The 19,580-nt window shown below is 40.9% G+C and overlaps 2 protein-coding genes and 1 long non-coding RNA gene across 7 annotated transcripts in view; 1 reads left to right on the plus strand and 2 right to left on the minus strand.

The window, feature by feature from the left end:
- Window positions 1–19,580, minus strand: part of HAS3 (hyaluronan synthase 3) — a 229,423-nt gene that overhangs the window by 57,499 nt on the left and 152,344 nt on the right. The window lies entirely within an intron of this gene.
- Window positions 1–19,580, minus strand: part of TANGO6 (transport and golgi organization 6 homolog) — a 178,982-nt gene that overhangs the window by 32,047 nt on the left and 127,355 nt on the right. The window contains exon 16 of one of the 3 annotated variants that reach the window (XM_082369795.1): window positions 8,658–8,809. In XM_082369795.1, coding sequence (XP_082225921.1) covers window positions 8,658–8,809 — 152 coding nt within the window. Of the gene's footprint in view, window positions 1–8,657; window positions 8,810–19,580 lie in introns of those variants that run through there. The other 2 variants (XM_082369797.1, XM_082369796.1) reach the window with 2 other exon arrangements.
- The window catches only part of LOC309617566, a 147,484-nt gene that overhangs the window by 31,294 nt on the left and 96,610 nt on the right, over window positions 1–19,580 (plus strand). The window lies entirely within an intron of this gene.

The following is a 19,580-nucleotide window of genomic DNA, read 5'->3' on the forward strand; positions in this document are numbered from 1 at the left end:
AATAGCCAGATTGTGTGCTTGGGAACATGTATAAATACATATTATGTTTAAAGAATGGTTTTTTTAAAGGTTTAAAAAAAGAATACAGGCACAAATGAGGAAATAGGCTTGTGCAGAAATTTTAACTATGCAGGTTGTATTTTTCACAGCTTTCAAACAGTTGGGCATAGTTCAAAGTGTCTAATTAATCAGTGATGGCAAAGGGATTAGAAGAAGTAGCTTGTTCTTAAATATAATTGCATCTGTGATGCACTGGCATTTAATCAAGTTGTACATCTATTAGACAAACTTGACGCTTACAAGTGAAGGGAAATCCCAGAAAAGCTCAACTCTTTGGGGGCTGTTTTTCAGTAAGACCCAGCAAGCTGCTTCTGCTTTTGACCTGGAACCCTGACTCGAGGTCATCAGTGGCTTCCATGCCTCTGGCATTAACAGTAGAAGCAATTCAGTCCTAGGAGGAGCCTCTTGGGTGACCTCCAAACAGGCAACAATATAATAGGTACCTCCACTTGCAGGCTTAGTATTTAAGAGGTAAGAGCTGAAATCAGAGAAACAAGTTAGAGCTAGGTCTGAGTCCTTCCTGACACATAAAAGTTTAGCTTATTCAGTCTGATAACTAAAGTATGAAAGCCAGCCCAGGGCCATGTAATGCTCAGACTCCCCCAAGCCTTTTGCCTGCTTCCCTCTAGGTTTAGTTTTGGGCCCGTGTTTCCACATTTGGCGGGCAAAAGGCTCCGAGCCTGGAACCCCACCGGTGCCCAGCTTTGCCACCTCTGTTCTGCCTCACTATGCTGGTGGGCCATGCTTCTGCCTCAGGGCTCAGTGTAGCACCAGCTGTGACTGTCGGGCCTTTACTCCACAATCAGGAGAGGCAGAAGCATCCTGGCTGGAAAAGGGCCTCCCCTGCAAGGCCAGTCCTTGAATCCCAGGGCCACCCTGCAGGTGTGACTGAGAGGAGCTGGTTGTTACAAGCCTTACTGAGATCAGCTGGAATGGCCTCCTGCTCCCAGTGATTTATGCACCAGATTGTACCACGTCCACCTGCAATCAGCCATCCAGGACAATCAAGAAGAAGCCTGTGAACAGAAGAGTTCCTGGACCTTCCTCAACACCTCTGTCACAGGATCAAATCCCATGAAAGGAATAATGTTCGGTTGTGCAAAATGTTTTTAAAGCATCAGAATTTTAATATGGTCTTGCAGATATCATTGAGAGATAAGAAGAGCCTTCTGTTCAGGTCAAGCTCCCGCAACCAACTCGTAACGTTGCTCTCCTACAAGCCAGTGGGGTAGACTCCTCGTCAAACACCAGAAGCGGGGAGGTCGCATGGCCGCTCTCTTCTAACTGTCCAGTCTGAACAAGTCGCCCCCATGGCCAGTCTCTCTCACCTCCAAGCCCAAGGACATACTCAACACTGCCTTCCACCCCCGCCTAAAAGCTTTGGCGGATAGCTAGATGATGTAAGGTCTTTACTAATGTATGAATTGGAAGTCTTCCCAAAGGGCAGAAACCAATTCCATGGGATCTTCATGTTACCTGCCCTAAGGGTCAATGTACCTATTCTAGTAAACCAAACTATGGAAGGATTTTTTTTTATTGGCTAAATTATATAAATCATATCCATTTCTGAAAGCCATGCAGAGACAAAAATGACGACTGCTTTGGAAACACTAAAGGTCAGTTTAAGCAATTTGACACTTGATAGGAGCCAACAGAAATACAGAAAACATCACTCCCCAAACAGCTGGCATGCACCAAGCATAATCAGAAATATAAATAAAGATAAAACAAATGGCAAGAGTACCAAAAACCAACTTTGGAAAATTCCAGAAGAGAGGTAGCAGAATTGAGGTATCAAGAAAGCATGATTTCAACTTTCCAGCTGCACCTTCATCCCTTTCCCTAAAATTTCCTGCTAAAATTCAGTCAGTCTGCTAACTTGTTCAAAACTAGACCATCTGTCCTTCTATTTTGTAAACTAAGAAACTTTACCAGCAAAGGCAAGGTGGCCTCTAATTCCCGCAAGCTTTGCTTTACCTGACGTGGGGAACTTCCCTGGCGGTCTAGTGGTTAGGATTTTGCCTTCCAATGCAGGGGGTGAGGGTTCGATCCCCGGTCTGGGAGCTAGGATCCCACATTCCTCAGGGCCAAAAAACCAAAACATAAAATGAAGCAATATTGTAACAAATTCTATAAAGACTTAAAAAAAAAAACCTGACGTGGAACAGAACCATGGTGGCTCCGTTCGCTTCCTTGAGGTTTCCCAGGACATCTACCCGAGCCCTCATCTCAGTGCATGAGGCCTGCCACTTAGGAAACTGCACTGATTGTGGCAAATCTGGTAATCAATTCAGATCATTTAGTGGATCAGAGGTGATAGCTCTGCATCAGACCCCAAAGCTCGGGTTCGTGGAATTCTGGGCACTACCTTACAAGTGGCTTGCTCCTGCACTTGTCACCTGGGGTGTAACTTATTTGCTGTACTGGGGATGGGCCTCTCGCTGTGGTTTGCTTAAATCATATTTACTTTTCACGGAGAACGATAAAGATGAAAGAGCCTATCAAGATTTGGTTTTAAGCAATACAGTTCTTGACAAGAACAAGGAGAAATCGGAGAACAATAATAATGCTCTCCAAACAGGTTAAATCTTGACATCAACAGAGAGGAAAAACCTGAATTCCCAGTACAGAGACTGTGGAAGGGTTGGTCCTATCCCTTACGTTCCTTCCCTACCAGCAAGCACTGTCATGGCACAGACAGGGCCCAAGTCTGGACCACCCATCAGGGAGGACAGGTTTCTTCAGATGCCCAAGAACCACAGCTATGACCCCCAGATCAGATCACATCAGAAGAGCCTATGGTGGTTGGTTTGTTCAATTTTACATCAAAACAAGTTACACTTCCCCTCTTTCTCTGCCTGGCTAACACTTGATCAATGTGACTTTCTTGCTGTCAGGTAAACCCTGACAGTTTACCTGAGGGTCCCAGCTCCGTGTTCCCTCAGCACCTTGGGCTTGTCCTAGGAGATCACTCTAGTCCACTGTTTATTTATTCCTCTGTGTTTCACACTCTACTGAGATTTCCTTGGGGGAAGAGATTGGGCCCTTTGTCTGTGTCCTCTAACATACCTGGCACATGACAAACACTCACGAAGAAGAATTCCTTCAGTTTGCATCCAAAGACAAGTTTCCCCAGAGTTAAAGCTCCTTTTCCACCAGTACACACTGAGGCCAAGCATTTCTGAGACTACAAGAGACTTCAAGAGTTTTCATGAGACACTGAAAGAACTGTCGTAGAAGAAGACACAATGATCTTTCAAAATAAGTTAGATCATTTCATTCCTCTGCTTTGGCTTCCCATCTCACTCACAGTAAAAGCCAAAGCCCAGAATGCTTTCTCCCCATGGATCTGCCTGGATCAGCTCCTGCTCCCTTCATGGCTCTGCTTAAGTCACTCATCAGTGAAGCTTTTCCTGTTCATCCAAGTTCACATACAATAGCAAACTCCCTCCATGTCCCTTGCCTTACTAGATTCATCTCCTTAGCACTTACTCCATCTGACACAGTATGTATTTGTTTACACACTTGCTTGTTAGTTACCTAACTCTCCTCTCTAGAATGTCAGCTCCACAAGGACAGGAACTTCGCTGTGTTCAGAGCCGGATCCCCCCCATCTAGCATAAGGCTTGGTTGCAGTCTCATAACTGGCACAGAGTAAGTGCTCAGTAAGTATTTGTCAAATGAAAAACAAATGAATGAAGAATTACTTAAAAGCCAGGCCAAATCTCCCACTTTTTCAATGAGAATGGACAAGAGTGGTCTGACTACAGGAGGACTCAATGGCTGAAATACTAAGACTGTCAGGTGTCCAATCATGTTCAAACTTGCAGTCCACCCAAGGCAGCTGGTTTGGCACTGATGACATGGCAAGTGTGGGATGCTACATAAGAAGGAACATCTAAAAAGAAGAGACAGAAATTATGTGGGATGGAAACACCTGGTTTTTCAAATCAGTGGGAATATACTGTCTTCTGAAGTTTCACTGCCAAAAGCAAGTGCTATTAAAACAGAGCTACATGACCCTTCCTGTCAGTAGCTTTTCTCACATGGCAACTCCCTTCTTTTTCAAAGGCACAAAAGTAATCTTATAAACGAATTGAAACATTTATTGAGAGACAATATAGAGGAGTGGTTAAGAGCGCAGATACAGGAACCAACTGCCTGCATTCAAATCCCAACTTTGCCACTTCCAATCGGCATGAACTTGGCAACTGATTTAATTTCTCTGTGCCTCAGTTTCCTCTTTGAGGATTGGATCAGCTGACTTACGTAAGGCACTAAGAAGAGTGTTAAGTGCTTGCTATGATTACTATTTTTTTTGGCCACACCACGCAGCATGTGGGATCTTAGTTCCCTGACTAGGGATCGAACCCATGCCCCCTGCAGTGGAAGCGCGGAGTGGACTGCTAGGGAAGTCCCAATTACTATTTTTAAAACATGTAGGAACTAGTCTTCCCAAGTAAGCCTTATCTTCCTCTTCCTTCAATATTAATCAGTAAACACTGAGTACCTACTCTATGCCAAATGCTGTGTTCGGCGCTAGGCGGTATACAAAGGTAAATAAAGACTGGTTCTGTCCTTGTTGTGCTCACAATTATTAATGATAATAAACACTCCTGGGATTGACGTTACAGAGTGTCCAGGTCTCTAGAAGTGGGGCAGGGTCACTGGACAAGGGGTTTGCCTGACAGGTACCCCCAGGGCAGCAGCTCCTCACATTCAATTCTAAGGTTGAAACAAAAGGAAGGATTCTCTCTTTATGTTAGCACCCATGGTAAGCAAACAGTCTACTACCTATTCATACTTCATTTCTGAGGGCTTAATAAGCAACGCTCAATTCTCGCCGTGAGCCAGAAGGCCGTAAAGCTAACAAGGCCCTTCATCATGTAGCCTCTGCCTGCTCTCTTGTTTCAGACCTGCTACCAGCTAACCGCTCGCCCCACCCCTTCACTCTAACCTTTTGGATCTTCCTATAGTTCTTCAAACATGTCAGGCTGTCCCACACCACAGTGCCTTTGCACAAGCTGCTCCCTCTGCTGAAATGCTCGCCTCTGCTTTTTTGGGCTACCTAATTTCTACCTGTTCTCCAGATTCAGCTCTAAGAGTCTCTTCCTCCAGCACGTCTTTGACGACACCCAAACTTGACTGAGGGGCTCCTAACATGTGCTCCCACAGCGCCCAGCACAATTAACTGGACTGTAGCTGTAATCATTGCCGTTTGTATCTCCCACAGGTTACCCACGCCCAGGAGACAAGGGAGTATCTTTCGGGTTTTGTATTCCTGGCCTGTAACAAAGGGGCCTGGAACACTGCAGGTGTTCGGTAAATGTACGACTGAGGACATTTGAAGGACACTGGTTACCCCTGTTCTCATCTCCTTGCTGTCCATCCTCATCACTGTCATCATCAGCTCCCTTCAAATGACCAAAATGCTCCTTAAAGAAAAATCTTAATACAGAAAAGTAAAATTTCTTCACTCAAAAATCACCTTCTCAATGGGGCTTACCTTGACTACCCCATTTAGACTGCAACCTCCCCTCCACCTAATGCTATAATCCTGGTCACCCTTACTTGCTCTACTTTTTCTTATTTTCCACAGAACTTATCATTGTCTACTATGCTATATATTTTACTATGTGTATCACTTACTGTCTGTCTCCTCTCCCTAGAACGTAAGCTCCATGCAGGTGGGAATCACTGTCCATTTTGAAGAATGATATGTTGTAGGTGTCCAGAGTGCTGCTTGGCATATAGCAGGCTCTCAGTAACAATTGTTGAATAAATCACTATATTACTCATACACATTATCCCTACATCCTTGTAACAATCCTGCATTATAGATATTTTAATCCCATTTTCTAAATCGGGAAACCAAGCCCAGAGTCTAGGTCATCTGACCAAGTGAATACAGGTAAGTGGGTGGTGGGACAGGGCCTCATTTATTCCCATCCCCAAGTGTGCTTGGAAATTTGGTTCTCTTTCAACAGGTCAAGTGGTCTCCAGAAAGATGATACTTCTTAAATGTTACCAAACCTGCTTTAGCTCAATCTTTCTAATTAACCAAACCAAGAAATTCTTCCAACACTTTCAGCAGGAAATCATATGCTACCAGCGTGCAACAGTTTCCTTAAGAGAGAGAAAGGAAAGAAGATCTAGGAACTCAAAAAGAAATACGGTCTCAATTTTTGGGTTCAGAGAAGATCATGATGTCAGGCATAGTTTGAGTTCACTGGCTTTAGAAAATGTATGGGATACTGTCAAATCTGAGCTGATTCACTTGGAGATCTGGGGGAAATTTTTATTCAGCTCATGGCCATGTTTAAAGAAACTGGGGGATGCTTACGCAACTTTGTGAATACACTAAAAACCACTGAATTATACCCTTTAAGTGGGTGAATTGTATAGTATGCGAATCCTATCTCTGTTATTAAGAATAATAATATTTGGGTTTGGTTCAGATCATGGTCCATGAGTTTGTTTCAGTTCATGGTTTATGGTTCACTTTGGGTTGAGTCATGTGAACAGATCAAATAAACAGAGAAAAAAAATGTGGGAACCATTTCAAAGTATGACCCAGATTATTTATAACAGACTGAAATCTTTAGCTGCTATAACCAAATAGACTGGCAAAGTCCTTAAGTGTTACAAGTTAATACACTAAAGAATAAGAGATTTGCAAAGTGCCATCCAAAACAAATAAAAATCAGGCGCCCAATGGTTCATGTATATTAGAGCACTGAAACGTTTTAAGTTGGTAGTAATCATTGTTTCTAAGTTATTAAAAACAGATACAGAAAGTTGGGCATATGGCTGTGTCCCTCAAGTTAGAGTTAAAGGAGAGGAGGACTTCCCTGGTGGTGCAGTAGTTAAGAATCCGCCTGCCAGTGCAGGGGACACAGGTTTGAGCCCTGGTCCGGGAAGATCCCACATGCCGCGGAGCAACTAAGCTCGTGTGCCACAATTACTGTGCCTGGGCTCCAGAGCCCGCGAGCCACAACTACTGTGCCCACGTGCCACAACTACTGAAGCCTGCATGCCTAGAGCCTGAGCTCCACAACAAGAGAAGCCACCACAATAAGAAGCCCGCGCACCGCAACGAAGAGTAGCCCCCGCTGGCCACAACTAGAGAAAGGCTGCATGCAGCAACGAAGACCCAACGCAGCCAAAAATAAATAAATAAATAAAATTTTTTTTTTTTAAAAAGAGGAAACAACTGATGTATAACTTTGCTAAAAGTCCTAAGTTGAAAATTAACGATGAGTAGCCTTTATAATCAATTAAACAAAGCATATAAAGCTCAGGAGTCAGGCAATACCATAAATTCAAGCATATGTATACATCCATGAGCATGTTTCTCTGCTTGTTGATAAGACACAATCACCAAACATTGAAGAAAATTCCTTCTCAGTAAATACTTCTTAAGATTTGATGTTCAACATGGTCAGCCCTAGGATACCGAATAATGTGAAAGAAGCCAGTATTACAAAGTTACTAAGTTTTTGTTCTTGTAAACTTATGTGCTCTATATGAAAAATCTAGTCCCTCATAAATAATAAGGTAATATAAACTGTATTTTATTTACATATTTATAATTTATAAGCCATCTTCTTCCTTAAAGATTTAAGATGGTGAAGCCCACTGAGTAAAAAGACACCTAGCAACATATTAACTAGTCTTCTTTTGCCCATCATCATCTTTAAATAGCAGAGTGTCTAGTACATAGTATGTACTTGACACATATGTTCATATATTGATGACTAAGTAAACACAAGGGCAAAGATAAAATTTAAGAGGCTAAAGAAAGATATTCATAGAGGACAACAGTGCAATGTATCTTTCACTAAATCTTTTTTTTTTTTTTAATTTTTATTTATTTATTTATTTATTTTTGGCTGTGTTGGGTCTTCGTTTCTGTGCGAGGGCTTTCTCTAGTTGCAGCGAGTGGGGGCCACTCTTCATCGCGGTGCGTGGGCCTCTCACTGTCGCGGCCTCTCTTGTCACTAAATCTTAAACTCTAAAACCAGTTTAAACCTTAAACTCTAAACACTGGAGACGTGTCCAGTGCCAACATCTTGTATGGCTATTATTTTGGCTGCTCATTTATCCTTTACCTACTATGTACCAGGCACGGGGTATAAGGCAGTGAACAAAACATGGAACTTAATTACTCTTTTCTGGTAAGACCCCGTCTCCCTGAATACAAGGCACCTCCAACCGAAGAGGGCCAATTAGATTATGTATTTGCCTGAGAGTTTTCTGTAAACAGAGATGAGACTCACAGATGGCCCAGAAAACTAGGGTAAACTTCTGTTTGCACTTCCTCAAAGCTTCTTCAATTCTGTTATGTTTCCTTGGAATCTTTATAATAAATCCCCTTTTATGGCTTAAAGTAGGTTAAGATGACTTCCTGTCACTTGCAATTAAAAAATTCCTACTAAATCAACTTTCAATATATATATGAGACTAGCGAGGCTGAGGTAGGTTAAATGACTTACCAGATCTAGAAAAAGAACACAGGTCTCCTAACTCCCAGTGCTGAGCTATATCATAGGTTCAAGTAAAAACAAGCTTTAGAGAAAGGAATCAACATGCAGTACCTCGTGAACCACAGAGCCCAGCATGAAGTCCAGCCTCTGGCACAGTTCTCCAAGGTTGGATAAGCTGCTGGCCCTGTGAGCACTATCTGGATCTCTTGCTCCCCTCAGGAAGGTGTGGATCAAAGGTTCTCGGTACTTTGAGACCATGTCCCCTGTAGAAAAAGGGAAAAAATCAAAATACTTCCAAACAAACTTTCAATTTCTTAAAGAAGGAATAACATATCACCATGGCACATTGTATGGTGTTTTATACTTTTCAAAGTACTTGCATAACCATTAAAAATCATGCTCTGGAAGAATAATGTTAGGGAAAATATTCATGATGAATTATTTTGTGAAAAAGCAAGTAGAATCCCAATTATAATCTAAAAACCTACATGTGGAAATAAAATAGTTGAAGACTTTAAAAGTTACATATATATAAAAGAGAAAAATGTACATATCATAAGTGCATAGCTTAATAAACTTTCACAAACTCAATACAACTGTCACAGTCACACAAACAGCAAGTATGGTCCTAGGCTAGAGCCTGGTCATTAGCCCAGTACTCTTCCTACACTATCACCCTACCTACTCAAGCAAATTGAGTGAAAGACAATCAAGGCATTTTGGGTCCTTGTCAAAGAGAGATCTATGATTCTTCTCTCATCTAGTAGATCTTTACTGAGAGTCCTACTATATGCTAAGCACGGCTCCTGATGCTTGGGATATACTGGTGAACAAAAGAAGCAAAGAGTCTTGCCCTCTTGGAGTTTCCACTGTATTGTAAATTACACAGTATGTTAGAAGGTAATAAATGCCATGGGGGGGGGGGCAGGAGGAGGAAAGCAGGGTGAAAAAAAAAAAAAGGAGTAATGAAGATGGTGGCAGACTTCAGTTTTTAAAAAGATGGTCATGGTTGGCTCACTGAGATGGTTGAGACATTTAATCAAAGGCTAGAAGGTGAGGCTGTCGCCCATGTGGACATCTGGGGGAGGAGCACAGCAGGAAGAGGGAACAGCTAGTGTAAAAAAAAAGCTTGTGGGGGAGCATGCCTGTGGAGGAACATCAAGAAAGCCCAAGAGGAGGCTAGAGGGGTGATGGCAGGGGTGGGTGCTGGTGCAGAGCTTGTAAGCCTTTGTAGGCCTCTGTAAGGACTTGGGCTTTTTCTGAGTAAAATGAGAGGCCTTTGGAGGATTTTGAGCAAAAAAGTGCTAAAAGATTACTCTGGCTGCAGTGCTAAGAACATGCAGTAGTGTATGTGTCTGTATGTGTGTCTGGGGTAGAGCAAGGTTACAAATTAGGAAGCTACTGCAGTAAGCTGTTTGAGAGAGGATGGTGACTTGAACAGTAGAGGGGGTGAGAAAAAGATTCTGCATATATTCTGAAGATTACACCAACATGACTTCCAGAGGACTCCAATAATGACTTCCAGGATTTTTGCTTTTGTGCCTGGAAGGATGAAGTTACTATCAACTGAGGTGGGAAAGTCTCCAAGTGAAGCAGGCCTGGAGCAGGAGAATTCAGTTTTAATATGTTGAGGAAGCAGTGGAAGATATATAGAGAGTTCAGAAGAGAAGTCTGGGTTGAAGATATACATTTTGGAATCAATGGAATGTAGATTATATTTAAAACCTTGAAACTAGATGTATAATCAAGGGAGTGAGTTTAGGCAGGGAAGGGAAGAGGACCGAGGACCAAACCTGTACCCTTCCTTCAACATTACATCTGGGAAGGGTCTGGGAAGGGAAGAACCAGCAAAGGAGACTGAAAAGGAATAAACAGTCACGTAGGAGGAGAATTAGCATGGTATCCTAGAAATTAAGGGAAGAAAATGTATCAGAGAGGAAAGAATGGTCTGCATCAAATGCTGCTAATAAGTCAGGTAAAAGAAGACTAAAAATTGACCATTAGATTGAGTAACAATGAGGTCACTGTTGACCTTGACAAGAACAGTTTGGTTTTTTTTTAAAATAAATTTGTTTATTTTTGGCTGCGTTGGGTCTTTGTTGCTGTGCACGGGCTTTCTCCAGTTGCCGTGAGCAGGGGCTACTCTTCATGGCGGTGCGCGGGCTTCTCATTGCAGTGGCTTCTCTTGTTGCAGAGCACGGGCTCTAGGCGCGTGGGCTTCAGTAGTTGTGGCACGTGGGCTCAGTAGCTGTGGCTTGTGGGCTCTACAGCACAGGCTCAGTAGTTGTGGCGCACGGGCTTAGTTGCTCCGCGCCATGTGGGATCTTCCCGGACCAGGGCTCGAACCCGTGTCCCCTGCATTGGCAGGTGGATTCTTAACCACTGAGCCACCAGGGAAGCCCGACAAGAACAGTTTTGATGGATTGGTAGGGGTGAGTGCATGACAGAAGTGGGTTTAAAATATAATGGGAGAAAAAGAATTGGAGACAGATCACTTAAGGAGTTTTCTGCACAGCATATCAAAGAAATGGGGTGATAGCTGGTCAAGGAAGTGGGGCCAAGAAAGGTTTTTGTATTATTTTATTCTTAAACAGAGGAGAAACAGCACGCCAAGGCACTCAGAATTGACTTTTTTTTTTTTTTTAATGCAAACAACTTCTTCCTCCACAGATGGGCTGAGAACTAAAGCTGCTTTGACTTGATCTTGGCTCTGAGGCCCTAGTTCCAGAACCCAAGTATAACACTCCACTTCCAGCCTTTCTGTAGCCCTAAGGTAACATGATATCTAAATGGTGACAAAATGGTTTCTGAAGCATATGTTTAAAGTCACCAAAATGATAACATACATAGAAAAGTCACCAACCTGCCCTATCAGGCCCAGTTAAAATGCCTCAAATGCCACTTCCTTTGTTCATGAAAACCTCCCTTAATATCCTCAGTCAGCCTTAATTAGTCCTCCTTGGAAGTCCCACAGTACTTTGTACTTAAATCACATTTGTTACTAATGCCTTGACTCCTAGATGTTTTCAGCCTATATCTATTTCTCCCATTAGACTATAAATTCCTTGAGGGTAGAACTTTGCTTCATCTCTGTTCTTATTGGTTCTTAGTAATCTTTGCACATACTAGGTACTCAACAAATACCAATGTTGAACTGAATTCACTCATTTATTCAATAAAATGTAATTATGCACCAGTATCATGCTAATGTTCTAGGGATACAAAAATTGATAAAACATAATCTTTACCCTTTAAGCAGCCCAAAGTTTAGGGGGTGGGTATAAACAGACAAGTACCAACAATTACAGTACTGTGCAGTTAAAGCCATCACAGAGTCAAGCAGAGGTTGCTTAGCATAATTTCACTAATCTTAGTCTCTTGGAAGGGGGAGGAGGAGGAAGTTTATTTTTTGTTTTCCCTCAAAGTCAGGAACACAATGTACTTTCCTTACAATACAAGAAAAAGATGAGGACTAATTTCTCTAAAATGCTCCCAGTTCCTAACACAATACATGCAGTCACAAGACTCACCTCCTGCTCAGTTAATATCAACATATATTGCAGAAATTGAATCAGTGATGACTTAGCCATAGCCTATTTTCAGAATAGAAAAGAGGGGACTTTGTGCCTACTAGTATTTGCATTTCTGAGTATCAGTCCTAGTGAAGGCAGTCACATGTATGCACAACAAAATCTGCATAAAGGCTTCTCTGCAGAACTGTAATAGTAAAAAATGAGAAGATATAAATTAAATATTAATTAATGTGGAAGTGGTTAAATAACCATACATATTATGGAATACTACGTGGTCATTAAAAGGAACAAGATAGAATTAAGTGCAACAATATAGAAAGGTTCCCCTGGGACTTCCCTGGCGATCTAGTGGTTAATATTCTGTGCTTCTACTGCAGGGGGCATGGGTTCGATCCCTGGTCGGGGAACTAAGATCCCACCTGCCGTGCAGCCAAAAAGAAGCTATTAAAGAAAATTTAATATTCCTTAAGAAAATATTTCTTAAGGCAATATTTAATTTCCTTAAGACACTGTTAAGTGAAAGAAACTAATAGAACCAGTATTATTCCATTTATGTATGTAAAAATGCACACACACAACTTCTCTCAATATTAACAAACCACACTTACAGATTTAAATATGTATATTAAATATACAAATGCATAGATAAAAGAGAAAAAGGATTTACTAAGATAGAAAGGTTAAATAACTTGTCCAAAGAGTAAATACAACCAAGATCAAACTTAGGTAGTCTGACACTTAACTCCTATGATACAATGCATTTAAGATATTTCCAACTAAGAGGAAAACATATCTTTCTACTTTTGTTATAGTACTTTCCCTTTCTGGAGCTAGAAAGGGGCTTGCTCGTTCTGCAGTGTGAGATGTGCATCCAGAGTTAAGAGCTCTGTGTTCTAATTCTGGCCCTGCTGCCAACTAGCAGTGTCACTCAGGGCAATTCCCTTCACCTCCCCGGACCAACTGGAGATGAGTCAATTAGACGAGGTGGTCTCTCAGGCCCCTTCCAGTTGGAAGTCTATGAGGTGATGAGTCACCTTTGGCTTAGCCAACAGGGGAATGAGATTCAGGAGACTTAGAAAGGAAGAAAAGGCACATATTCATGAGCACTGGAGTGGGAGGCTGCTGTGGTTAAAGGAATGAAGGTCCTTGATGGGAAGGAAGTCACTGAGAAATGAAGGAAGTCTGGAAATCCATAAGGAGGGGAAATTGCAGGTTGAAAAGGTAAGAGCAGATGACAAACTAGTTAATATTTACTAATGTAGGGATTTAAAGTTAAAAATAAGTGGTAAACTAACACAACATTGAAATTAACTATATTTCAATTAAAAATGGATTAAAAAAATAAGTGGTAAAGAAAAGATACTGTGTGCCAGGTACTGTGCTAGGCACTATGGACCATAAACAAGAAAGACAGAGTCCCTCCCCTCATGGCATTCAAAGCCTACTGGGGAAGAGGAAAAAAACTGACCAAGCAATAACAATGGAGTGAGTTGTGCCCAAAATGGTGACAGAGAAAGATACTTTTATGAGTAATGTTTTGATCTGGTACCAATTTCCATTAACAACAGCTCCAGTATTCTTTTTCATCCAGACTCAAAAGCCTGGTGTTCTTTTTTGACTTCTCCCAGTTACCCTTCAGTCAATCAGTCAGTTCATTTATTATTCTTCAATCCTCATTTACTTCCCTATGGGATTTGAGGCAACTTACAATAAAAAATATTGAAACTGAATTGAATATTTTTTAAAAGTTCTATAGTAATTGAAGCAGTACACATATCCCAAGCTAAGAATGGTTATTGCAAATGAACCCCAAATTTAGTTTAGCAATTCTGGTAGCTGAGGCAAAAAAGGAAACAGAAAACATAGTTCCCATTACTCAATAAAAGAAAGAACATAGATTCGTTACGAGACAAAAATTTTAGGAAGAATACCAAGAGGTATCTCACTCATTCATTCAGCAAATCTTAACTGAGTGCCTACAATATTCCAAGTACGTTCTCAGTACTGGAGATAATATAGCATGAACAAGAAAGCAAAGTTCCCATCTTTATGAAGCCTACTTCTAGTGGAGGAGAAAGACAATAAATAGTAAATAAACTTTCCAACAGCAATAAGAGCTATGAAGAAAAATAAGGAGGGGGGAGCAGTTAAGAGTCAGGGGTGAGAGCTCAGGGAAAAGCTGTCAGAGGAGAAGAGCTGAAGGAACAAGTCATGTGAAGACCTGGGGGAAAAGGGAAGAGCAGAATGGACAACAGAACTTTTATATTCAATGTAGAAATCATATGGCTGTTTCTTACACTGACCTACCATAAAAGTCAAGGGCATACCATTACATTAACAAAACCAAATTTTAACATTCCATTTGTATAAATTCCTGCCCTGCCAGAGCTTCATTACAACTTTCCAAATGAGCATCCATTTAACTGCATGCTCCACCAACCCCACTCCCAAGCGTACCTAAGAGGAGCCAGTGGAGACTTGGATCTCAAGAGCCCTGTACTGTACCCAGTCAGCTGGCTCTGGGCCCACTTGCTACCTTGTTTTCCAGGTATTGGACTGGACGATCTGGGACACTCCCTGCACCCACTCTGCATGCATTTCTCAAAGTGCCCTGCTGTCACGTTCTCCGCAACCTGATCTCCCTTAGACCTCACATACACAGTCAAGATTTGCCACACCCTTGCTCAAACCTGGTCTTCTTCGGGGATTTACAGCTCTGCCCCCAGTTCCTGGAGGCTCTGCTAGCCTCTGACTGTCCTCCTTCTCCCTAGCTCTTGTCATGCTATGTGGCTGGTTTCTTAAGACTGTACTGGATCCTAGTCTCCAGGCTGGGGGTCAGCAGTTTCCAGGTTTCTATGCAGAACAAAATGAATGCATATGATCAGAGAATACAGCTTCAAGGGCTGCAATAACAGAATTTAAAGATCCTACAAAAAGGGTTCTTAATTTGAGCTTTAGGGATCCCTACATGTCAAACTTTGTTGTGTACATCTCACTGGCATTTTCCCATTCTTCCTTATAAACAGCACTCTAATTTTGTTCAAATATCCACCTTCCCCCCTGCCCAACCATCACTTATGTGATTCAGGCTAAGGTCTTCGTTGCTTTAAATGAATCACGGTGGACATATCCCCTTGCCTTAATTGCTTTGGGCATGTGACCCAGTCTGAACAATGAGACGTAAGGAAAATCTGTTGGAAGACCCTAAGAAAATATTTTGCCTCTGGTTATGATAAGAATATGACACCTCAAAAAAAAAAAAAGAATATGACACCTCAGAGCTGCTACAGCCAAATGGAACTATGAGGAACCAGGGGATGAGACCAATAAAGCTGAGGCTGGCAGAGTAGAAAGATGCAAAGATTTTGGATCTTGAATGATGTCATGGAGGCAAAGAATTAACCAGTGCAGAACTTTCTGTCATATGCAATGATTCATTCCTTATTGTTTAAGCCAACTGAGTTGGGAATTTCTGTTACCTGCAGCCAAAAGCATTCTGATATGACATATGAAAATTTAATGCTATAGACTACTTCTATGTCAGTTCTATGTTTATCAATACAAAGCCAGAGAGACTTCCCTGGTGGCACAATGGTTAAGATTCTGTGCTCTCAATATAGGGGGCCTGGGTTCGATCCCTGCTCAGGGAACTAGATCCCATATGCATGCCACAACTAAGAGTTCGCATGCCACAACTAAGGAGCCCGTGTGCTGCAACTAAGGAGCTGGTGAGCCACAACTAAGGAGCCCGCCTGCCTCAACTAAGACCCAGCGTAACCAAATAAATAAATAAATATAGTAATTTAAAAATAATACAAAGCCAGAAAAGTTAGATTTGCCAAAACAAACTTAAAGTAGTACATGTTTTTAAAAGGATTCAAAAGTCAATTTTATAACATATAAAAGAAAAAATTAAACCCAATAATTTTCTTTCTTCTAATTACAATTTTAATTGGGACAATAGCCTAGTATACGGCATGACTCAAAATATCAGTGTGTGTAATATATATATATATATATATATATGCCAAAGAACAGAGTCATCTTTATACATCTGCCAACCTATTAAATAAAGAAAGGTGAGTAACTATTTACAGTAGGAGCTCATGTGAAGGGGTTATATGCTGAGTATATTTCACAACTACTGACTAACTAGTTCATTATAAACTAAAACCTCAGGCTCTGGGACACCCACTGCTATTCCTTAGTTTCTGATTAAGCAACAAAACCTCAATTATATCATCCAGGAGGGGTTTTGGTTAATATATATATATTTTTGGCTTTTGCCTTTTTGTGTTTTTCTTTATCCAGATGAGAAGTTTGTATTGCTTCAGTCGAAACTTATCTGAACCACAAGGTTCCAAGATTCTAATTCACCTTTTGTCAGAAAAGGTGGCATACACTTGCCCCCTGACAAGGGCAAATATTCATTACCATCCTGTTGTCTCCTTAAAAGTATACATATTATATAGCTTCTACAAAAAATAGTATTGATTTCTGAACTCCCTCACCCTCATTTTCAGAAAGTGTTCACAGTAGACTACAATATTTAGACTAAGAGATACCCATGGAACTGAAGTTGGAGAGACCACCATCTTTTCCTCAGGCGTTCAGAAACAGCTTCAGGGAAATGAACACAGCTAACCCAAGACTACTTTTAGAAACTTACTCAAGTTGATTCTAGTCAGTGGGGCTTATCCTAGTTCAGCTCTAATGGCTTTTCCTTTGTGCAATGACAATGACAACACCTGGCTATTTGCATCTCCATATTCTTCTCAGGAAGTCAGCAATAATCAACCTTATTGAGAAGCAAACAGCTGTGTGTTCAAGGAAACAAATGAAGGATCTAGATTTGTTTGAACAAACTTGACAAAAAAACGAGTTGCTTTGGAAGGTGAAAAATCAAGTGCATAGTGAAAAGAGAGCTGGAAAAATTTTAACCTGCCTGTGACTTGTTTGTATCAATTATCGTATATATGAAAAGATTCCTTCAACAAATTAGGACTTGGAAGATTTGTTTTTTAGTCAAGCTTTGCAATGGTACTTTGAAGTCTACATTGGTAGATTCATTTATGCCTATCAGATCCCACCTTCCCTCATAAAGGATCTGAGATGACCTGAAACAAGAGACACTTACATAGTGAAAGAGCACTATCAAATCTGAGCTGACACAATAAACTACTGGAGTCAGGGGACCTGCTGATTTCAAGGGCTTGACTACTCTTCTGGTTCAGTGAAACAGGTCATAAAAGTGTAATCGAGAAAAATCAAGTGAGAAAGAAAATTCCACTGTTGGCCAAATCTTTACACCATCCTTTCAAAACTCTGCAATTAATGTCTGCAGAGCCCTCTATTCCTTCTTTCCTTCTTCTCTTCCCTTCTTTCTTTCTACCCCCCTTCCTTTTTTTTGAGACATAGAAGGGAACACTGATAAAAAATCATTCTTAACTACTCTCTTCTATCTACCAACAGGAAATAACTAAGAAATATCCTATCCTGCTGGTTAAGGTGCTGCTGGGTAAAGGCAATTATATTTTCCAAAGACTGAATGATCACTTACAGCCAGTACTCCTCTGTAATCAGAAGTTTACATACATTCTGAGTAATGTTTTAGACCAATGTTTCTTAAACACAAACATGGGCACTGAAATTGCGCAGTGCAACTTGATTATAATGTGGATCCAGGTGATTCAGAATTATCATTAAAATGAAAACACAACATTTAAAAAATTCTTTTATAGAATTCACAGACCCCTGAATTATATCAGAATTTAATCTCCAGACTCCAGCTCTTCCATCTAGCTAATTCAATAAAAACATTAAAACATTTAACGTGCACTACAATGTGCAAGGGACTCTAACGGGCACCAGAGATTTAGAGGTAAAGGAAATTTTGCATATATATGTCCAGCTGATCCAGTACAGCTGATAATTTGAAAAGACGGATAATGCTTTTTTGAGCAAGGGAATGGCTTAACTGGAGATATATTCTTGAGTTTGGTGAATCTGAATTTATATGTGTGTTCAGAAAGGACAAAAGTCTTTGTTCTATGATGTAGAATGAGGTTTGCATCGTAATAATTAATCTCCAGCTGGATCACTTCTACTGCAATGCCTCCAGGACACTCTTACACTCTGTTAACTGGTTGCAAAGTCACAGTCAGCCAAAGGATATGATAATCTTTTAGAGATCAACTTTTTTTCCCAAATGAATAATGATTCAAATAGTACAGTGTTTTCTCTACACAATTAGGGTAGTAAAAATAAAATGTTAAGCCGCATGGAATGATTGAAAATTTCTACATTCTTTAGCAAGAGAAAATCTTTTTCTATGATAGTCACAGAGGAATCAGGTCATTGATAGCACAGTCATTGTAGGGTGTGGCCTCACCAGCTCAGAAGTGCTGATGCCTACTTCACTCTCAATGCAGGCATGAAAGTAATTTACTCCACTTGAAGCAACTGATGCCTCCTAACCTACTTTTTAGCTCTTGCTACCAGGTGTCAAAAGTAGGTATTGAGACTAGCAATTAATACTCTGAAAATGAAATTAAGAAAACAATTCAATTTATAACTGAATCAATCAAAAAGAATAAATGCTTAAGAATAAATTTAACAAAAGAAGTGGAACACTTGTACTCTGAAAACTACAAAACATTGTTAAAAGAAATTAAAGAAGAACTAAATAAATGGAAAGACATCCCACATTCATGGATTGGCAATGCTGCCAGAATTGATCTATAGATTCAACGTAATCTATATCAAAACCCCAGCTGCCTTTTTTTTCCCCCCAGAAGTTGGCAAGCTGATCCTAAAATTCACATGGGAATGTAAGGGATACAGAATAACCAAACAATCTTGAAAAAGAAGAACAAAGCTGGAGGACTCCCACTTCCTAATTTAAAAACTTACTATAAAGCTACAAAAATCGAGACAATATGGTACTAGCCTAAAGACACACTTGTAGATCAATGGAATAAACTGAGAGTCTAGAAATAAACTCTCATTTTTATGGTCAATTGATTTTCAACAAGAATGTCAAGATAATTCAATCAGGAAGAGAATAGTTTTTCAACAAATGGTGCTAGGACAACTGGACATCCACATGTAAAAGAGCTGAACCCCTTCCTTACACCATATACAAAAGTAACTTCAAATGATCATAGATCTAAGTGTAAGAGTTAAATTATAAAACTCTTAGAAGAAAACACAGGAGTAAATCTTTGTGACTTAGGTTAGGCAAAGGCATTTCAGGGACTTCCCTGGTGGTCCAGTGGTTGACAATCTGCCTTCCAATGCAGGGGACGTGGGTTCGATCCCTGGTCGGGGAACTAAGATTCCACATACCGCAGGGCAACTAAGCCTGCGCACCACAACTACTGAGACCCCATGCCTCAACTAGAGAGCCCACATGCCGCAAACTACAGAGCCCACACACTCTGGAGCCCGTGCGCCACAATTACAGAGCCCACGCACTCTGGAGCCCATGCACCACAACTAG

The sequence above is a fragment of the Balaenoptera borealis genome (assembly GCF_965194805.1).
Source record: "Balaenoptera borealis genome assembly, chromosome: 19".
NCBI classification, from domain to species: domain Eukaryota; kingdom Metazoa; phylum Chordata; class Mammalia; order Artiodactyla; family Balaenopteridae; genus Balaenoptera; species Balaenoptera borealis.